Here is a 23,207-nt window from a genome sequence, read left to right as displayed (position 1 = left end):
TTATCAGGATATAAAGAGTGGAAGAATAGTTGGACCTAGTCATTGAAACTATCAAGGAAAGTGAAGACTGGATATGGATAGATGTTCACACTAGATATAGATAATTATGAGACCGTTTAAAATGTATTGTACAAATAGTGGAGTGTAATTCTCAGAAAAAGATCTTGATCAATTAAACACTATCATTTATCTTTATCTTTATCTTTACTTTGTTCTTACATTCATCTTTAATTTTCTTCCTTTATTTACCTTGCTTTATCCTAATTTACATGTAATTGCTAGTGTAGATGGGGGCCAACGATGTTGAGTTTGAGGCTAATCAGATATAATGATCTATAGGATTACCCTATTGGCCTAGTAAGATAATTGTTATACAATTTGGTACATTGATGGTTATCAGAGTGGAAGAATATTTGGACCTAGTCATTGAAACTATCATGGAAAGTGAAGATTATATGTGGATAGATGTTCACACTAGATATAGATAATTACGAGACCGTTTAAAATCTATTGTACAAATAGTGGAATGTAATTCTCAGAAAAGGATCTTGATCAATTAAACACTATCATTTATCTTTATCTTTATTTTTACTTTATTCTTACATTCATCTTTAATTTTCTTCTTTTATTTACCTTGCTTTATCCTAATTTACACGTAGTTGCTAGTGTAGACTTTAGCCCCATCTATGACCTACATACTATCATTTATCTTTATCTTTATCTTTACTTTGTTCTTACATTCATCTTTAATTTTCTTCCTTTATTTACCTTGCCTAATTTACACGTAGTTGCTAGACTCTAGCCCCATCTATGACCTACATACTATCATTTATCTTTATCTTTATCTTTACTTTGTTCTTACATTCATCTTTAATTTTCTTCCTTTATTTACCTTGCCTAATTTACACGTAGTTGCTAGTGTAGACTCTAGCCCCATCTATGACCTACATACTATCATTTATCTTTATCTTTATCTTTACTTTGTTCTTACATTCATCTTTAATTTTCTTCCTTTATTTACCTTGTTTTACCCTAATTTACACGTAGTTGCTAGTGTAGACTGTGGCCCCATCTATGACCTATATACTCCTCTATCAAGTAGGTAGTATCGCGGTGATGAAAGTTCTTGAAACTCAAGCCATCAAGATCCACACTACCAACTCTTTTATTCTAACCTTTTTTTATAGTTTCTGACACCGATGGTGTGCTCGTGCACTTGCATGATCTCGCCAAAACCCCACGCACCATCCCCCACCCTTTTCTTTGTGGACAATCCAACAGGCAACATATCTATTTTGGCATGCCCGGTGGAACTGTACGGGTAGCTATTATAATGCCATTCATGTTATTGGGCTAATGCGCCCCTCAATGGAAGTATTGGCCTATCTACATTGAAGATGAAACCCTCATGTCAGAATCTGCTGATGAGGCTTTACCTGGCACCATACAACACCAGCAGAGCATCCGAACCAACCGAATCTCAGGTTAATTTTTTCTGCTGTTCCGTTGTACTCAACCAACTCCCTTACAGATCTAGAGCTTGGCTTACATTGGACAATAATTATGACCATGACATATCGTTTACTTAGTTAAGCTGAAAGATGGACGGCTTTTGCTGGCAGTCATACAGAGGCTCAAAGTTGCCTCCTCCATAGATGACGGTGATTCCTTGGGTGAAATAATGTCATTAGAGGAGATAATGGAAATTAAATTTTCAATCTAGCAGTGATTGATAGCAAATATCTTCATACACATCACCTAAACCTACAACAGGACACAGATCAAGCTATCTGTTTCTGAAACCAAGATTTTGCAAGCTTGTTAACACAAAATTTCTTATCATTTTATGTGCAGCATGTCATTCTCCAAAACAGTGATATTGTGGGGAATCATGCTTCATATCATTTTATGTGCAGCATGTCATTCCCCAAAGCAGTGATATTGTGGGAAATCATATGCTTTTATACATCCATGGAGGTCTCAAACTGTCTATGCATATAACACACTGTAAATATGTTCTTACAACATGATGCATTCAAACCAAATTCCATCAGTCCTCCCCGTGAACTGCCAGCATTCTGATCAGATGTTGAAGGATGGTAACTTTAGCAATGTATATTAGAGCCAAATCAATCGGAATGCTGTAGAGCTTCCCTGAGATTCTTCAAGGCTTTATCATATGATACAAAGCCCATGAACCAGAATTCATGGTTGTCCATGGTAATGATCTGGATGTATTTCTCTGCAGGGTTCCCAACATTAGCTGAAGAATTAACTGATCTCAGCTGCTCCAGTCCCACAACAACCTGTATATGTGGATGTATTGTTAGGACTTAAGAATATCGCAATAGCTGAAGAGAAAAGGTTGAAGGTGAAGCTATACGCAATGGACAGCAAGGAGAGCAATGAATTTGTTTAAAAAATGGAGACTTCAACCTACAAATAGTAGAACAAAAATAACAGATGTACCTTGTGAAAAGACAACCAAATGCTGGTCCTATTCATTTCTTATTCATTGCCATTTCTACTTTTCAATTTCTAAAAGAGGAGAATTCGAAGTACCAAAGCTACTGCAGCAGTAAAAATGTAATTCTTTCCAATAATTCAAAGCAATTATCCATGTAGAATGTGTCATATAAATGTTCTATGCTACAATTTGTGAAGGGCCAAGAGACAAAAGATGAACCTGGTAATAAATCCACTCCTGCTGAACTTCGGAGACATTGTGGCAGAGAGGTTTATCACTACAAAAAGCAAGCCTTCTTGTGGATATATAAAGAGTTCCTATCGCCGGGCCTGATGAAGTAGAGAGATAACAAGCATATGCATTTTTCAGTTGTTCTCCTGGAAGAATACCAAATGTCTGCTGAAAAACCTTGCCACGTCCACCTTCTGCAAGCACTTTTGTTCCTTGTGCAAGCCTAGCCATGGCTGCGTTGGTAACACTAGGACCAGTTTTAACTGTTTAACAAGAGGACACAGGCATATTAGCTAACCTTTTTTGGGAGGGAAGTAAGATATTAACTATCATTTCATACTTCTATTTAATGTCAAAGTGTGCTAAAATGGAAGTTTATCCATTTCCAAGATATAAATACTCAACACAAAAGGTCATTGAATTTACAAAATCACAGAATTAGAAACCAAAACATGCAGAGATATTATAAGTCAAAAGCTCCCAAAATTCACAGATGCAATATTAGTCTTTCAAAAATCAAACATCTCTGCTAGATGGATTTTCAAACCAATAACAAATGCAATTTTTATTGGCTTATGACAAAATCAAGGACATAAACCTATACTACAACTAAGAAAAGAATTCCAAAATGTGGAAATAGAACTTCCATCTTCAACAAATTGGTTCACTATTTTACCTCAATATAGAAATTTCATATGAATCAGAAAACTAGATAAATAGATGGAAACATTTTAACAGATCTAGGCCACACAAGACATATTTCCCAAATAAGAAGCACGAATACATCAAGCAAAGCATTTCATCAACAACAGCAACATTTCATTGTCCAAGAAGAAAATTGTTTTTCATTTATTTTTCTTTTGTCACGATACAATAGATATACTTACTTTATTGATTCAGAAAAGACTCCGTAGTGGTTAGTGTACATAAAATACCAAGACAGGCAGTGAGGCATAATCATAAATAACTGCAACCATGTTTTAATGAAACATGTATTAATGTGACTAAATCAAAGTCAGTCAACAGGAAAGAACACAAGTAATATGTTAGTTAATTGTGAAAATTCATCAACTGCTGGAAATTGAAGTGGTTGGTCTTCCAAATAGACCTGTAGGTTAAAGGTCAATATTCCTTCTTTGATCTTCAACATTAGAAACTAATGACTGAAGATCTTCACAATGCTATTTTCAATCAATTGATGTTCAGCCTTGAGATCTTCAACAATCAAGCCATCATTCATTAAGTCTATCATGATCAAGTAAACTGGTACCTAGTACAAATTATGGACCCTTCCTCAAGCACATCCAGATCAAATCATCCAATTATTTAAACTATAAATGTTGTCATCTAAAAATGATGCCTTGTGACAGCACACAAAAGCCTAAATTACAGAAAGTAATTGAACCAATGCTTCTCCACAGGGATCCTGCTTCCATTGTATGAATTCAGCGAAGATGCTCCTTGATGATAACCATATATATTGCATAAATCTATGCTTTAAATTATATTAAAGAGAAAGGAAGGAAGAGTTAAAATATGGACATCCTGCTAATCTTTGTTTTTTCCAATTACAAAATACCATATGCCTACATATAATAAGCCATAATGATTGAATCCTTGAGCAATCAAAAGTTATTCACATCATCTATTATAAGCTTATTTGGCTCTTAAATTAATCTTATGACTAAATATAATTTATATAGCTTATTCCACCAGGAAACTTTAAGTTCAACAAGGTATCTTTAAGTATCCAAAATCATATATTGTAGAGCTAAAATGCATACACACACATACAAACATAAAATTATGGTGCTCACATTATAATTTGCTTTGCAAATGAAAGGTCGATCTAGTATAAGATCTCAAACCAAAAACTTTTCATGAAATCCAATCACACCAAAAAAAACCTTTTCTCTCCAATCTTCTAAAGTTTTTTTTCTTAAAGTACAAGTTTCTAGCATTCTAGCAATCGAAGTCATCCTTGCTGGTAACAAACCACGGTTGAAAATATTGAGCAGTTCAGCGCATATCTAGGCCTCCTCGATACAAGGAGTCTCGATTCAATATAGAGAGGCTTGGTTCAAGCAAAAACCATTAACCACTACCAAGCTGCCAAAACGAAGGGTCGATCAGTAGTTCAGGGATGGAATGCGGCTGCTTTGCTCCAAACTGATCTTGGGCTGCTCCTAAACTATGGATCAGTAGTTGAGAGATGGAATGCAGCTTGTTTGTTCAAGACTGATCGTGGACTGCTCCTAAACTAAGCGATACACCAAGATAACGCTCATGAAGTGGTATAACGGGTGATTTTTCCCTTGTTTTCAACCATTGGAAGGTGGAGACAAGAGGAAGTTGAGAGAAGCTCCTATAGGAATTTTTCATATTGGATAGGCCAATTTAAATATTTTTAAGCTCAAATTCTAGATAGATAATTTTATAGCATATATATATATATTTTTAAAAAAATTCATCAATAAGCTGATCATTAGTTTGTGACTAATTGGCAAAATTAGAAAAAAACTAAACTGAAATTATATTTATTTGATCATCATTCCCTAAACCTGACTATTAATTAGCAAATTCTAGGACCAATTCTGATAGATATGTTTAGATGTAGAGTTATAAGTCATGTGATGTTATGTGATATATATATATATATATATATATATATATATATATATATATATATATATATATATATATATATATATATATATATATATATTTAAGACATCAGCACACACAAGGCCTTAATTAAAGCAATTATTTGATACTCCACCTTATTTCTTAAAAAACATATAGTTAGATAGAAAAATATGATAAAAACCCAAAATCAGACTTTGGAGGCTAAAACAAGCTGTACTAAGGATGTTTGATGCATATCTATGCATACCCATCTATACCCTTTGTCCCTACAATCCTCTATAGGATGCATGCCTTATCCAACCATGATTAAGAAGGTATCGATTCTTGGTATTTCAAACCTTGTACCAGGCCTGCTCATGCTGCTTCGGCGGCGCTTTTTCGCCTTCTCTTCGCTCTGGACAGGAGCGCTAATGGACACGGGGAGGGAGCAGGCGAAGCGTGTCGTTCGTAATGGAAAGAAAGAGACCACGACTTCGCCTCTTTGTTGGAAGAAATAAGTCTTTTCATTTTTCTCTTCTTTAAGTCTTCCCAATTCCCAATTATCTTGATACCTATTGCACAAAAGAGATTTTTTATCCCAAAGAGGTCTACGAATAATTCTGGAAAAACGTCAACGGCTCCTAGAGGCAATGAATGACGATGTCTTGCGCTAGTCTGAATCCTACATTTTAAACAAAAGACTTTTATGATTAGATTATTGAGATAACTAATTTTTCCTATCACAATTTAAGAAGGATAGGAATGAGATGAGTTAAACTAACTTGCCCTACTAAACAGTAAAAGAAATTAAACCTCCACTCCTTTGAAATGAGATGTATCAATTTTGAGTCATCATAAGATATCCTTCAAGAACTCCATCTAGTTTTTGTACATAGTCGGTACTAGGCCTGGATAAAGTAGGAGGGTTATAGTAGCTTGATGGTGAGGATGATAGTGTTATTTTGATGATTAACAAGCAATTATCTAGAGTATGCTATAAGTTAAATTGATACTTCATTTATAAGTTCATTACTCTCAGTATATTTGGTTAATTGAAAATAGATACATGACTTTGTTCATTTGAATGAATCTAACCTTGAGAATGCAGCAAAGTGTGGATTGAGTCGACCTAAAGGTTGATTGGGTCGACCCCGGCACATCAAGAAATCATTTGGCACACTCCTGCAAAAATGGCACAAATGAACAGTGAGTTGGGTCGACCCAAGGTAAGCATGAGTCGACCCAACCTTGAAGAACCTCAAAAACACAACTGAAGAATGCTCTCTGAATTTACTGAGAGGGTCGACCCAAACAGTGGTTGAGTCGACCCAAGCTTGAGTCGACCCAAACCCTGAGAGGGTCGACCCAAAGGCAAGACAGAAAGACAGACAGAAATTGGTTCTCTGGAATTACTGAGAGGGTCGACCCAAGAAGAAGTTGAGTCGACCCAAGTGGACTTTGAGTCGACCCAAAGAATGGTTGGGTCGACCCATGGGAAGGAAGGCTGAAATTGAAGTTTCTGTGGTTTCTGAGAGGGTCGACCCAAGGAATGTTTGAGTCGACCCAAGGCAAAGTTGGGTCGACCCAAGGACAGGTTGAGCCGACCCAAACACGGGCTGAACAGTAACGGCTAGTTCTGCAACTGTACTTTTTGTCCTTCCCAAGGTGAGTAACGGCTAGTTTTTCAAATCTAACCATTGGGACTTGTCCTAAGAAGGTGGGAAGCTATTTAAAGGGGCACTATTCATCAGAGAGAACAACTTTTGAATGGAATATCAAAGAGTACCCAAGAATACAAAAGTGCCCTAATCTTCTTCATCAAGAGCTTCATTCAAGAATCAAAGAAAGGGATTGAGCAGATTCAAAGAGGCATCAAGAGCTCCATCCCCCTTAAAGAGTGAAGCATCCTTGACAAAGAAGAGCAAAGCGACTTCAAAGCGATAAATACTTTCTAACTCTTCCTTGTAGCTTATATTGTTTCATATGCTCATTTAGGAGTTTGAATCTTTCCTTTTGTTTATTAAACACTTTGTAAAGGTTCGTTGGTGAGCCCGCAAAACCAACAAAGGTTTTTGGTGAATCCGGAAAACCAAAGTGTAAAGGTTAGTTGGTGAGCCCGCAAAACCAACAAAGGTTTTTGGTGAACCCGGAAAACCAAAGTATATAGGTTCGTTGGTGAGCCCGTAAAACCAACAAAGGTTTTTGGATTGTGAGCCCGGAAAACAATCCAACTGTAATCCGCGAGATTATAGTGAATTCCCAAGGGGACGCTTGGGGAGTGGACGTAGGTGCTAAGGAGAGCACCGAACCACTATATATTGTTGTGTTTGTGTTGTGCTTGTGTTTTCATTTACTCTTGCATCATCTTCTACTCTTGCGTTAGTTTAACTCACTCAAATAGCTTAAGAAAGCATCCACCGCACTTAATTAAGAAAACGTTTAAAGCATCAAAATTTAGAAGAAACCAATTCACCCCCCCTCTTGGCTTGTCACCTTGGGCAACAAGTGGTATCAGAGCGAGGTGCTCTAATAGTGCTCATTGATCTAACAATCAAGAGTTAAAGATCATGACAACCCAAGTGGGATGTGCAATGAGTGAGGGGCAATCTACAAATAGACCACCTCTATTTAATGGCACAAACTACACATATTGGAAAGCTAGAATGAGGATATTCATTCAAGCTTCGGACTATGAACTGTGGCAAATCATCACTAGAGGACCTCACATACCCACACTTAACATAGATGGCACTATCATACCCAAACCAGAAATGGATTGGAATGAAAGTGATAGAAGATTAGCACAGTTAAATGCAAAAGCTGTAAATACACTTTACTGCTCTTTAGATGTAAATGAATTTAATAGAATATCCACTTGCACCACCGCCAAAGAAATTTGGGATAGACTTGAGGTCACACATGAAGGGACCAATCAAGTTAAGGAGTCCAAGATAAACATATTAGTACACAAGTATGAACTGTTTAAAATGAAATCTACTGAGTCCATAACTGATATGTTTACTCGTTTTACTGATATTATAAATGGGCTTAAAAGTTTAGGAAAGTCTTATTCTAACTCTGATTTGGTGCGTAAAATTCTCAGGTCTCTACCAAGGAATTGGGAGGCCAAGGTAACCGCTATTCAAGAGGCAAAGGACCTCAACACACTGCAGTTAGAGGAGCTCCTAGGATCTCTCATGACCCATGAGTTGACAATGAGGCAAAATTCAGAAGATGAGGTCAAGAGAAGAAAACCCATTGCCCTAAAGACTACCACCCCTAGACAACAAACTGAATCGGAAGATTCAGATGATGATGAAGATATTGATGAAGAAGGGATGGCAGTGCTTGGGAGAAAATTCAGAAGATTCATGAGAGGTAAGAATAAGTTCCATAAAAAGAAACCCTTTCTTAAAGGTAACTCAAGCAAAGAAAAGGTTAAGGATAAGGAAAAAGAAAAGGAGACTCCCATTTGCTATGAGTGTAACAAACCCGGGCATTATAAGATAGATTGCCCAGATTTGAAGAGGATGGCAAGAAAGTTGAAAAAGAAGAATTTTATGGCCGATTGGAGTGAAAGTGAGGAATCAAGTTCGGAGGACGAAGATCATCAAGACACGGCCCAAATATGTCATATGGCCAATGACGATGAGGTAGATTCTGAACTTGACTGTGATTTTACTGTTGATGAATTGCATGATGCATTCTTAGAACTCATGGAAGAACATAAGAAAGTAATTAATAAAAATAAAGCTCTAAAAGAAGAAAATCAATCTCTCATTAAAGATAAGATAAAACTGTCTCATAACTATGAAACATTAAGTAGGAAACTTGAAAATGAAACTAAAAATCTAATTGCTGAAAATGTCAAGCTAAAAGAAGATGCTGAAAAATATAAATCTTTGGTAGATAGATTTACTCTTAGTTCTACCAAATTAAACTTGATTCTTGATAGCCAAAAAGCTGTATATGATAAGGCCGGTTTAGGGTATAGAACAAATAGGAAACAAAAACTCTTAAAGAATATTTTTGTAAAAGCTAAAAGGGAAAATATTACTTGTTATTGTTGTAATAAGATAGGACATAGAGCATATGAATGTAATTTTAGAAAGTCTAGTCAAAACAGATCAAGTAATAATCAAAAGATAAAATTCAAGAAAGTTTGGGTTCCAAAAGGAACATGGAGTACTAACCCTAAAGGACCCAACTTAGCTTGGGTACCTAAAGGTTCTTCTTGATCTTGATTGCAGGTGTGTCTTGCAGCTGATAAAATGGAAAAACGATGGTATCTAGATAGTGGCTGTTCAAGACACATGACCGGTGACGAAGATCAATTTGTCACCTTGGAACCAAAGAAAGGTGGAGTAGTGACCTATGGAGACAATGGTAAAGGGTATATCATTGGAAAGGGTAATATTTTCATTGCTCCATCTATTTTTATAGAAAATGTTTTATTAGTTAAGGGTTTGAAACATAACCTTCTTAGCATAAGTCAATTTTGTGATAAAGGATTTAAAGTTACATTTGAAGCATCTGTATGCATAATCACAAATCCTAAAGATAATAGCATTGTACTTGTAGGACAAAGGCAAAGAAATATTTACTTAGTAGATCTTCATGAGTTAGGCAAGAAAAATGGTTTATGCTTAATTACTAATGAAGAAAAGAAAATTGAAACTAGTTGGCTTTGGCATCGAAGATTAGGACATGCTAGTATGGAATTAATATCAAAACTAGTTAAGAAGGAATTAATAAAGGATGTGCCAAAATTGATTTTTGAAAAGGACAAAATATGTGGACCATGTTCATTGGGAAAACAAACTAAGTCATCTTTCAAATCGAAAAACGTAGTATCAACAACTAGACCATTTGAACTCATACACATGGATCTATTTGGACCTACTAGAACTACAAGTCTAGGAGGAAAGAAATATGGACTAGTTATTGTTGATGATTTTTCAAGGTATACATGGGTTTCATTTTTGGCACATAAGAATGAAGCATTTTCAGAATTTTTGAAACTATATAATAAAATCATAAATGAAAAGAAACTCACCTTAGTAGCCATTCGAAGTGATCATGGTACTGAATTTGAAAATCAACACTTCGAGGAATTTTGCACTAAAAATGGAATATCACATCAATTTTCAGCACCTAGAACGCCTCAACAAAATGGGGTTGTTGAAAGGAAAAATAGGACATTGGCAGAAATGGCACGCACAATGTTGTGCGAGTCAAATCTTCCAAAGTACTTTTGGGCTGAAGCTATAAACACCTCTTGCCATATTCTAAATCGAGTTTTAATACGACCTATAACTAAGAAAACTCCTTATGAACTTTGGAAGAATAAGAAACCAACTGCAAAATATTTTAAAGTGTTTGGATGTAGATGTTTTATCTTAAATAATGGCAAGGAGGACTTAAGTAAATTTGATGCCAAGTCAGATGAAGGTATCTTCTTAGGATACTCCACATCTAGCAAGGCATACAGAGTATTCAACAAAAGAACCTTAGTAGTAGAAGAGTCAGTCAATATTATATTTGATGAGTCTGATAGTGAGTCTGCTAGGAAAGAAAATACTATTGATGATGATACAGGAATTATCGACTTTGAAAAGTTGAAAATTGATGACGTGCCAAATCAAGATAAGGGAGATGATTGCGTGCCACCACAACCCCAAGACGTGCCAAAAGAATGGAGGTATGCACATGGACATCCTAAAGATTTAATCATTGGTGATCCATCTCAAGGGGTAAGAACTCGATCATCTCTTAGAAATTTAAATGATTATCTTGCTTTCGTTTCACAATTAGAACCTAAAACTTATGAAGAGGCTGAAAAAGATACTAACTGGATAAATGCCATGCAAGAGGAATTAAATCAATTTAAAAGAAGTAATGTATGGACATTAACTGAAAGACCAAAGCATAATTCAGTAATTGGAACAAAATGGGTATTTAGAAATAAATTAGATGAAAATGGATTAGTTATAAGGAATAAGGCTAGACTTGTAGCTAAGGGATACAATCAAGAAGAAGGAATAGATTTTGATGAGACATTTGCTCCTGTAGCTAGATTAGAGGCTATTAGATTGCTTCTGGCATTTGCATGTTTCATGGATTTTAAATTATATCAAATGGATGTGAAGAGTGCATTCTTAAATGGTATTATTGAGGAGGAAGTATATGTAGAACAACCTCCAGGATTTGAAAATCATGAATTGCCAAATCATGTGTTTAAACTACATAAGGCATTATATGGATTAAAGCAAGCACCTAGGGCTTGGTATGATCGACTGAGTAAATTTCTGCTTGAAAATAATTTTTGTAGAAGAAATGTATGTATTGAGCATATATGCACGGAAAAACAATTGGCCGACATATTTACCAAACCATTGAGTGAAGATAGATTCTGTATGCTCAGGAGGGAATTAGGCATATGTGATCCTTTTTATTAAAGAAATATAAAAGGGAGATAGTAGTCTCATGATACATTCCTCTAATTTCAAAAATCCCATGAAACATGAGTCAAATTTGTTATCTATAGATTTCTTACTCATGTATCATTGTTCCATAAAGAGTTTATAAGGATTGGAAGCAAGGAAAACTTTTTAGAAGCAAAAAGGAAGAGAAAAGAAAATTACTGCACTTGGGTCGACCCAACCCAGAACATGGGTCGACCCAACGTTGAGTCGACCCAAGAAAATCTTGAGTCGACCCAACGTCGGGACCCCACTGTTATAAGGGGGCCCGAGAGCATTTCTAGGGCACTATTTGGCCTTTGTCTTCTTCCGAAAAATCTACTCCCCACTCTCCAATCTCCACTAAACTCCTCCAAACAGTAGATTTCCTAAAGATCTTGGAGAAATGGGACCCAAACGAGCCGTGGCCAAGAGATTCGGAAGAGTGACTCGGATCCAACGGGAGGAAAGGCAACCTACCGAGCCATCTCCCGTGTCTCCACGACGTGAGGCACGTGCGGAGGCCCCTCCTCCTCCTTCCCCCTCAGTGATCCTTGCAAGATTTGCGGGGAGGCCGGTTACTACCGGGAGAAGGATCCATTCGGAGTTTTTCAATCAAGAAGGGTTTCGGATTTGGGAATGGATCCAAAGACAAGGTTGGGAGTATCTTTGCTCCCTAGATGTGGTAATCTACCCCGGTTTGGTACAAGAGTTCTATGCCTTCCTCAAGACTGGTTTGGGAGGGCTTGTTTCAGAAGTTCGAGGGGTTCGAATCCGAGTATCCGAGGAGAGCTTGAGTGAGCTACTTCATCTACCCTGCATAGGAGCCACTCCGGAAAGGCCAGAAAACAAAATGAGAGCTCTACAATTGATCATGGAAAATGAGAACTTCGATTTCTCCACGAAGGTAATAGCTAGTTCTCTTTCCGCTGAAATGAGATTACTGCTCAATATGATCAATAGGATTTTGTTTCCAAAGACCGGGAGATTCGATCTCATCACTGAGCGAGATCTAGCAGTGATGGAGTGTATGATTCGAGGGACTCCCCTAAATCTTCCGGCTATGATATTGAGACAGATGAGGAAGGTAATGTGCAGCAACAGGGTATCACTACCTTATGGTATGATACTCACTTTGATATTTAGACAGCACGGTTTACCTCTCGAGGAGGAGGCATCCAAGAGTCTGCATCACACTGACACGTACACTGCACGGACACTTATACGCATGGGATATGAGAAAGTGAACGGGCAGTGGATTCACACAGGTGCAGGCATTCAGGGTGAGGCACCAGAGGGAGATGCACCAGAGGATGAGGATGAGGAGCCTATGGATCATCCTACTGTACCCTCAGAGGCTGGACCATCGTCATCCGCTCCTCCGACAGATACGGATGACTTCTGGAGCAGGATGACAGAGCTCATGACAGCTCAGGCGATGACTATTACTGACGGGCTCACGAACCGATTGGACGCCCGGTTGGATGTCATGTCTGCTGAGATCAGTGATCTAAGGCAGCAGATAGGAGCACTCCGGAGAGAGAGAGACACATGGACCATCTGTGCCACAGGCTGCTGAGTCAGAAATATCGGCACAGAGTCATCCCGCTCGTCGTGCTCCACGCCAGACACAGTCTCACCAGGCTCGACCTCCCCTCGCCACGTATGCTAGGAGGATGAGGACTAGATCCCAGCCATTAGATTCCCCCTAGGCTGATCTTAGCGTCTATGTTTAGAGCCTAGGCTAGATATCTAGTTCTCACATGTATCTTGCTTTTCTCCTAAGTATCTTGTTTTTATCTTATGTATCTTTAAATCTTGATTAAGGAACATTGTATCTGTCTTTGTTTTTGACATGAATGTATGAAAATGTTCCTATTTTGATCAATGAAGTTTGAAGCTTATTATTTATTGCATCTTTTCCCATATATATATTTTTGATGATAACAAAAAGGGGGAGAAGAAAAGAAAGAGTATTTAAGAAAAGAAAGAGTATTTAAGAAAAGAAAGAGTATTAAGAAAAGAAAGAGTATTCAATTTAAGTAAAGAAAGAGTATTTTATTTAACAAGTAAAGAAAGAGTATTAATTTTGGGAGAAGTAAAGAAATATAACAAAAAGGGGAGAAATAAAGATAAAAGTTATGTAAAGAAAAGAGAAATAAATGGGCAAACAAATTGAAAATCATATAAAAAAGCTTATACATCTAAGGGGGAGCAATTTGTAACAATGAAATTGACTAAATCAAAAATTTCCATCAAAGTTCAGAATTTGGCACATATAAATTCAGAATTTGGCACGCACCTCTCGCACCCCGATACATAACCTGAAACTCAGAGTTTATCTCCAATTTTTGAAGTTTCATTGCTAATGAATTATAAATGAAAGGGGGAGCAATTCAAAAAGTCAAATTGGCAACATTTGAATGATATAGGGGGAGATTTCACAAGTATATATGAAAAGCTGAAATTCAGCAATTTAATCCCTTTTATAAACTGACTTTAAAGACAAGTATCAATAGACTTATACTCTTTATTTTGTAATCATCAAAAAGGGGGAGATTGAGGATGATAGTGTTATTTTGATGATTAACAAGCAATTATCTAGAGTATGCTATAAGTTAAATTGATACTTCATTTATAAGTTCATTACTCTCAGTATATTTGGTTAATTGAAAATAGATACATGACCTTGTTCATTTGAATGAATCTAACCTTGAGAATGCAGCAAAGTGTGGATTGAGTCGACCCAAAGGTTGATTGGGTCGACCCCGGCACATCAAGAAATCATTTGGCACACTCCTGCAAAAATGGCACAAATGAACAGTGAGTTGGGTCGACCCAAGGTAAGCATGAGTCGACCCAACCTTGAAGAACCTCAAAAACACAACTGAAGAATGCTCTCTGGATTTACTGAGAGGGTCGACCCAAACAGTGGTTGAGTCGACCCAAGCTTGAGTCGACCCAAACCCTGAGAGGGTCGACCCAAAGGCAAGACAGAAAGACAGACAGAAATTGGTTCTCTGGAATTACTGAGAGGGTCGACCCAAGAAGAAGTTGAGTCGACCCAAGTGGACTTTGAGTCGACCCAAAGAATGGTTGGGTCGACCCATGGGAAGGAAGGCTGAAATTGAAGTTTCTGTGGTTTCTGAGAGGGTCGACCCAAGGAATGTTTGAGTCGACCCAAGGCAAAGTTGGGTCGACCCAAGGACAGGTTGAGCCGACCCAAACACGGGCTGAACAGTAACGGCTAGTTCTGCAACTGTACTTTTTGTCCTTCCCAAGGTGAGTAACGGCTAGTTTTTCAAATCTAACCATTGGGACTTGTCCTAAGAAGGTGGGAAGCTATTTAAAGGGGCACTATTCATCAGAGAGAACAACTTTTGAGTGGAATATCAAAGAGTACCCAAGAATACAAAAGTGCCCTAATCTTCTTCATCAAGAGCTTCATTCAAGAATCAAAGAAAGGGATTGAGCAGATTCAAAGAGGCATCAAGAGCTCCATCCCCCTTAAAGAGTGAAGCATCCTTGACAAAGAAGAGCAAAGCGACTTCAAAGCGATAAATACTTTCTAACTCTTCCTTGTAGCTTATATTGTTTCATATGCTCATTTAGGAGTTTGAATCTTTCCTTTTGTTTATTAAACACTTTGTAAAGGTTCGTTGGTGAGCCCGCAAAACCAACAAAGGTTTTTGGTGAACCCGGAAAACCAAAGTGTAAAGGTTAGTTGGTGAGCCCGCAAAACCAACAAAGATTTTTGGTGAACCCGGAAAACCAAAGTGTATAGGTTCGTTGGTGAGCCCGTAAAACCAACAAAGGTTTTTGGATTGTGAGCCCGGAAAACAATCCAACTGTAATCCGCGAGATTATAGTGAATTCCCAAGGGGACGCTTGGGGAGTGGACGTAGGTGCTAAGGAGAGCACCGAACCACTATATATTGTTGTGTTTGTGTTGTGCTTGTGTTTTCATTTACTCTTGCATCATCTTCTACTCTTGCGTTAGTTTAACTCACTCAAATAGCTTAAGAAAGCATCCACCGCACTTAATTAAGAAAACGTTTAAAGCATCAAAATTTAGAAGAAACCAATTCACCCCCCCCCCCCTCTTGGCTTGTCACCTTGGGCAACAGATGGCTAGCATAAAATAATAGTCACAACATATAAACATGAATCTATATAAGAAAATCATTAAGAGTGTTCCCTACTAGCGATGCACTACATCGGACTTCAGTGGAAAGTGTGCAGAGGTTAACTAGGATGTTCCTCAGGAGCAACATACTACATCGACACCCAAATATGGTGGGAAGTAGGCAAGGATTCTCACACTTTAATGGATACGTCTGGGTAACGAAGTAGTAGAAATTATTGTAGACAAGAGTTTAAATTAGTGATAAGAGAGTAGTAGATAGAATAACCTTGATACAATTAGAGTTAGGAGAGGAGGCTATTAGTATTTTGGTGCATATGCTCCTCATGTAAGTTGGATGATGCTACAAAACAATGCTTTTGGGAGGATATGGATGGACTACGTCAAGAAAATTCTAGTGAAGAAAAGATATTTATCGGAGGAGATTTTAATGCGCACGTAAAAAAAATAATATAAATTTTGAAAGTGTTCATGAAGGTTATGGTTTCGAAGATAAAAGCAAGGAAGCAAATATTATTTTGAGGTTCATGATGATAGATGACCTAGTATTAGCTAATACTTTCTTTAAAAACAAGGATTCTCACTTTATAACTTTTTAAAGTGAGCTTAATACTAGTCATAGATTTCTTCTTTACTCAAAAGACAAATCAAATTTTTATAAAGATTGTAAAGTTATACTAGATGAAAGCTTAACTATCCAACATAGATTGGTGGTTTTGAATGTGCATATTAGGAAATGAAAGAATAGGACTAAAGAAAATAGAAATTCAAGTATAGCTCATTAGGCATATATCATCCTGAATTAGTGCCTAGTAAGAAATTCAAGTATCCCTTTTGCACTAATATAGATGAGCTTACTAGGCATATATTCAGGACGATATTCATTAGGCCCTGTTTGAGGGAGCTGTTAGCAGTAGAGCTTTTAGAAGTGGAGCTGTTAGAAGTAGAGCTTTCTGAAGTAGAGCTTTTATAAAAAGTTGTTTGCTGTTTGGTAACTATATTTTTAAAATGCTGTGGCACTTTAACATGTATTTAGTAAACAAACTAAGAAAGTACTTTTGTATGACAAAATTACCATAAAGGATATTGCATAGTATTATACAACAGAGCATAATAAAATATAATATATATTAATACATAAATATATGATATAGTATAATATTACTGTAATGTAATATAATATTACTGTAATGTAATATAATATTACTATAATATAGTAATAATATTATATACTATAGCATAATAATTTAATATAATATTAAATTATTTAACATAACATATCAATGTATTATGATATAATGTAACATAATATTATATTTATAGTATAATACAATAATAAAATACAAAATATTATAATTATTAGCGTACATTAATTTTTCATAATATAACATAATATTAAATTATTTAACATAATATATTAATGTATTATGATATAATGTAATATAATATTATATTTATAATATAATACAATAATAGAAAACAAGAATACCTTTTCTTGCACGAAAGAGAGTCTGATCCATAGCTAGGGTTCTTTGTAAGGGCTTTAGCAGATTTTTAGGTTTATAAAAGGACAAAGTATGTAATTGTTATATTTTATTATAGATATTTTAGTCAAAAAATTGCTTTCCGACAAAGCTCAAAATAGCTTTTTCGGAAAGCTCCAAAATGGAGCTTCTTATAAAAAATTGTTTTTAGCTTTCTGAAAAAGCTAAAACAGATTTTCAAAATTTTTACTAAGCATCCTTTTTCATCCAAAACTACTTTTGGAGGGCCAGAAAGTACTTTTTGACCCTCGAAAAGCTCTTCCAAACGGGCCTTAATGTATACTATTTGCAATGATATAGTCATAGTGGATAAAACTAAGGTTGGAGTGGAACATAAATTGAAATTATAGAGTGCGCTAGAATCTAAAGGTTTCAAGTTAAGTAGGACCAAGACAGAATATATGGAGTAGTTTTAATAGAATTAGAAATAGATATGAAGATGAAATTAAAATTGAGGATCCTAAAATTCTAAAGAGTAATAATTTTCAGTATTTAGAATCATTATTTATAAGAAAAGGGAGATTGAAGAGAATATTATCCATAGAATTATACCAAAATGGATAAAATGGAGGATATAGCTGGAATAGTGATTATAGGATACCTGCCAAGTTGTAAAGAAAATTTTTAGGAGAGGCATACAACCAGCTATACTTTGTTGTACAAAATGTTAGGCAGTTAGAAAACAATATATATATAAGATGACTATAGCTGAAATGAGAATATTGAGATAGATATATAATAATACAAGAAAATATAGAGTAAAAAATGAAGTAAAAGGTAGAGGTAAAACTAATTGTGGACAAATTGAGAGAATGATGATTTAGAGGCTAGAAGGAGGATGCACCAGTATGAAGGAGTAATTTGATACATGTAGAAGAAAAGAAAGGTAGGGGTAAACTGAAAATCACATGGGATAAAGTAGTATCGTTGTATCTTTTAGAAAGTTTAGCCCCCAAACAAAGTGGAATAGAGGTAAAGGACTCATGTAGCCAACCCCAACTAGTTTGGGACTAAGACTTAGTTGAGTTGGGCTGAGTTATAAGATACTCTTCCAAACAAGCTAAAACAATTAGCTGATAGTGGAACATCAATCAACTTATGGTAATGAGTTCCTTTTTCATTCACTCAAGAGTGAAAATAGATAGTCAAGTCTCATATAAAGTGCAATCAAAGATCTCATTGCGTCTGAAGTATGGCAACCTCAACCAAAATCTTGTAAATGAAATCTATATGCTCCATATTTGAGGCACTAAGTATGGTGATAATCATGTGATTATACCATCAAATATTTCATTCTTCATCATCAACTTGTTGTGTTTGAATATCTATCAGATGAACTATGTTGGAGTATTGATAGATCATCATACAACATATAGACAACTACAAAATTTGATTATGAATGTCCTTCAAATGTTGGAGAGTGCAACAAATGTTCATCCAAAAATTCCTCGTGCAGGTTGACTGTCATAACCCCCTCATTTCATCTTCAAAGCTTAGAACTTAATGACTCTGTCAAGACAATCTTGAATCATGGGAATTTTAATTGACATGTATTTATTTAACCTTGAGATGTTCAACTACTAAATCATCACTTGTCAAGTACGTTGCAATCAAAACATCAAGTGGGACTAGGCACAAACAAATCTATCTTCCTCCAAATTTAAACCACATCTATCTACTCATTCAAGCAGCTAACCATCATCTAGTAATGTTCCTGCCTTGTTTGACAATTTTCACTAGTCCATGAGCTAAAAAAAAGAGCCTTTTGCAACAAGATTATAAAAACGGCTGGGATTGGGGGTGTCCCATTCTGCAAAAAAACCAAGAAGGCCCCATATCATGGTATTTAAACCTTGCTTTGCAAGAAAGAAAGTTAGTAATTTCATAAAAACTTAGCATAAATCCTTGATAACTAGACATATATAAATTTTATAGCCATAGTTTTTGAACATAAATGTGAAAAGAAGGAAAAAGAAGGGAAAGTCAAAGCCTAATGCATCCAAGATCATGGAGGCAAATCCTCATGCCCAAAATAGCATAAACTTATCTAAGAAGTCCACTATCCATGAGAAGAAATATAAAAATGAAAATATAATTGAATAAATTAAGTAATATTCTCCAGTTTAATTACATATGGCTTTAGCTAGACATATGAGCCATAATGACCAAAGCCCAACAAAATGTAGACTTTTAACTATATTACTGCTTATAAGAACTCTTTATCTCATGACTCAGAGGAAGTATATTTGCATCCCTAATCCTACCAACAAATTTTAAGGTCATAATTACTTTGAAATAAACATGTTTGGTGCCTCAAAGACTTCTAGAAGATGCATATCATCAAGGAATCACAGAACCATATATTACAAAATCAAAATGAAAGCATGGATCTCTAGTTTTGGTACTCAAAAAAGTAGTAAGTACGGTGGAATCTGAAAATGTTATATTTAATTAGTATAAAATTGTGCACCTATGTCCCATCTGAAACCAAATCACACTAAAAGTAACCTTTTTCTTCCATTTTCTAGGTTACTCTCCATCAAGTTTCAGTTCTTTTAATTATGATCCAAGTTACTTTTTGTGGTTTAGATTCTAGCACTCTGCATCCCAAAGACCCCCATCACCCGATAATTGAGATCCTCAATCTTTCCTATGAGAGTCAAGCATCATGGTAATGTGATTTGCTAGGTTAACTCATTCTACTTAAAACACAAGCACAATGAAGCTCCAACTCTTCCAAGACAAGAAATTCATCCATATTAAGTCATCATAAAATGCATCGTTCCTTCTCCATCCAGAACAAAAATGCTCAAGATAAAGCCAGTGACCCCCGATTTTCTACAGGGTTTGCAGAAACCAGCACGCTCCGAATTTATTTATTTTGCATCATCAAACGTTTGATCCCATGAGATTCCACAGGGCAAAAAGAAATACTCAACGCCTACGACGATTTCATCTAAAGCAGGCAGTTGGATGAATATGTTGGACCGGGTTCGTACGGTTAATTCGATACAGGTAGCCTATCGGGTCCCGACAGGAGGGAAGAGAGGGCCTAGGGATTCAAATCAAAACTATAAATTTGAATTTCTGCAGGAGAGGGTAAGTCGACGGGAAACATACGGTGGTGCCAGACGTTTCCGGCGGCGTCCCCTGCTTTCCTGCTGTGGTCTTCCAGCTTCTTGCCGCACCGGTTGAGCATTCTGAGGATCATCTCCGTCGGACCTGCCACGACACAGGAAACGATCAACAACCTCAACAACTAAATCAATCCATCAATCAGTCAATCAATGATGAGAGACGATGGCTTAGTAGTGCTCGGCCAACGCACACTTGCCGGTGGATCCGGGGCAGGGGACACATGCACATAAGGGTTGCCACCGTTGCCCCCACCACCACCAACGTGGGCGGATGAGGCGGACGGAGGGACGGAGTTGTTCATGTAGCGGGCGGAGGCGGTGGCTTGGGGGGAGGAGGAGGAGGAGGAGGAGGGGATGTAATCGACGGAGACCCAGGTGGCAGCCTGCTGGTTGGCCGGGTGGGCCTGGGTGCCGCCGGCGTGCCCATCGCCCAAGCACCCCACCGACCCTCCTGCTTGCCTTCCATCTCTCTTCTCCCCTTTCCCGCTATCTTCTTTCTTTCCGCGAGCGAGCCTTTGGGGGACCGGGGGAAAAGCTCCTTAGCTTTTATACGAATCCATTACTCTTCGATTGGATTCCGCAGGAAGCAGGACAATGGCGAGGGGGAGCGCCTGGATCCAGGAAACCCGCAGGGTATGTTGATGCCGCGAGAGTCCGGCGCTGGACGCGTTGTTTCACCGCAACCGCGGGGATTCGCGGCTTTTTATGAGCGTGCGGCGGTCTCCAGCACGCGGCCCCTCGCACGGGGTCGACATGCGGTCCGGCTCGAAGGTGAGGGAGAACCGGGTGATGACGTGGAAGCGCGCACGCCGAGGTGGCATGCTGGCACCCGAGGCGGAGGCGAGTCGAACGCCAACCAGGGTGCGAGCACGCCGCATGCAGGGAGCGTGGACGGTGCCGCTGGCCACACGAAGCGGATCAGAAACGGCTCCCTGGGACGTCAAACAGCAGAGATCTTCCACATATTCTTGCCACCTAAGAATGACCCGCTTGGTCCGACCTGTTCAAACGCGAATCTGGATCGTAGTGGGTACAGCCGATCCAAAGACACCAGCCACGTCGGAGGACACGATAAAAAGGTGCGGATCGCTTCCTCCTTCTGCGAAGGCGTGGGAGGACGGAATACCCTTCCTCTCTCTTTCTCTCTCTTTCCGCAACGGTTTACGATTCCTTCTTGGAGGCGGCAAGCCAGAAACAACAGGACGCGGCCGCGGACGAGACAGAGTCGGAGAAGGAGATTGACTTGGTGGTTAATAAGAGAGAGAGAGGGAGGGAGGGAGGCAGCGGCCGTGACCACGAAAGCATCTTCCGATCCCTTCCCCGCCGGCCTCCACCTCTTTCTTGTTCTTCTCCCCGTAGTTTGTGCGACATCACGTCGTCCCAATATCAAGCAGGGCATTGTGATCGATCGTCCTATCTCGGGCCAGATCGAGAGTTTTCCTTCTTTACGGGGCATTCTGCATCTTGATACCAGCGAACGAAGATGACGGCGCTGCAGCTACGGGGTGCCAGCGTCTCCGTGGAAGTAGGAGGAGAGAATCGAAGGGGCTCTTCTTCTTGCTTGCACCGCTCCGGGCGGTAACAAACAATAAGTCCTCCTCCGTCTCTTTTCCGAGGAGGCCGCCTCCACGGGCGTCGGAGCGCCCAAGCCTCCGTCCTGGCAATGGCCGTGGCCGCCCAAGCTCCACCGCATTCCGATGAGCTTCCCCCTCTGTCGCCGGCCTGCTTGGATCCTCTGTTACAGGCCACCATTCACGCGATCATGCAGCAGTCGACAAGAAGAAGAGGACAAGATGGGAGGAAAAGGAGCCCGTCACCCCCGAAAAGCTGGAGCAGTGGATGAGGGATTCCATCGGAGAAGGTTGGATAGCAGCAGGATTCTATCTTTTTCTTTGCCTCTTTTCTATAAATAGAAAATATAAAATATATGGATCTCAAACTTCGGCAATTGCAGTGCTGCATTCTGAATCCCTAATTTCGTCTTCCTCCGATTCCTGTTGCTGCAGATCGTGAAAAAACATCGAGGAAGCCCCGTTCCTGGTGCAGATCTTCTCGGGCGGCGGCTGCGGGCGCGGGGCGAGAGGGCGCCCTGAGGGTGGAGCGCGAGGCGGCGTCACCGGAGAGCTGGCCGCGCATGAGCAAGCGGTGGGATGAGGAGAGGCGCAAGCCCGACGGGGTCATCCTGGTGGAAAAGCTTCACGGACGCGGAGGAGACGGGAGCCGGGGAGGAGGGCAGAGCCACCTCCACCCCTTCCGGTCCCAGGACGTGGGGGCTGGTGGTGGCAGGGCCGAGGGATGGACTGCGCCTCGTGCTACATTCTGAACCACCAGCCGGGTTCGGTCGTCGATGGGGTTCTGCACCCACTTCTGCCTGGTCAGAGCCAAGTGCTTTGGAGAAACCCTTCGAGCTGCAGCTTAGGAAAGCTTGGCTGCAGAGGAGGTAGCACCCACTGTACTCAAACCCACCCGCATTCTTTGGTTGGTTCTCTCTTCTTTATTGCGGGAAAGGAAAGAGGAATCTCGCTGTGAGAGGACCTCTACAATTCTTCTTGATGCCATTGGCCTCTCTTCCATAAGATTGGTTGGCTTGCACAGCTT

At 38.7% G+C, this 23,207-nt stretch overlaps 1 protein-coding gene across 1 annotated transcript; it reads right to left on the bottom strand.

Annotated features, from left to right (window-relative positions):
* Positions 1-1,808: 1,808 nt before the first annotated feature.
* Positions 1,809-21,224, bottom strand: LOC120111897 (GEM-like protein 1). The gene is made up of 4 exons (XM_039130073.1): positions 20,801-21,224; positions 20,593-20,694; positions 2,687-2,961; positions 1,809-2,306 (listed from the first exon to the last, which is right to left on the bottom strand). Exons 2-4 carry the CDS (start codon positions 20,681-20,683, stop codon positions 2,130-2,132), a joined length of 543 nt encoding a protein of 180 aa, XP_038986001.1. The 5' UTR covers positions 20,684-20,694; positions 20,801-21,224; the 3' UTR covers positions 1,809-2,129.
* Positions 21,225-23,207: the final 1,983 nt, after the last annotated feature.

Source organism: Phoenix dactylifera, chromosome 9 (genome assembly GCF_009389715.1).
Source record: "Phoenix dactylifera cultivar Barhee BC4 chromosome 9, palm_55x_up_171113_PBpolish2nd_filt_p, whole genome shotgun sequence".
Lineage (NCBI taxonomy): Eukaryota > Viridiplantae > Streptophyta > Magnoliopsida > Arecales > Arecaceae > Phoenix > Phoenix dactylifera.
The sequence above is the reverse complement of the archived record's forward strand: the minus strand, read 5'-3'. Positions and strand labels throughout refer to the sequence as shown.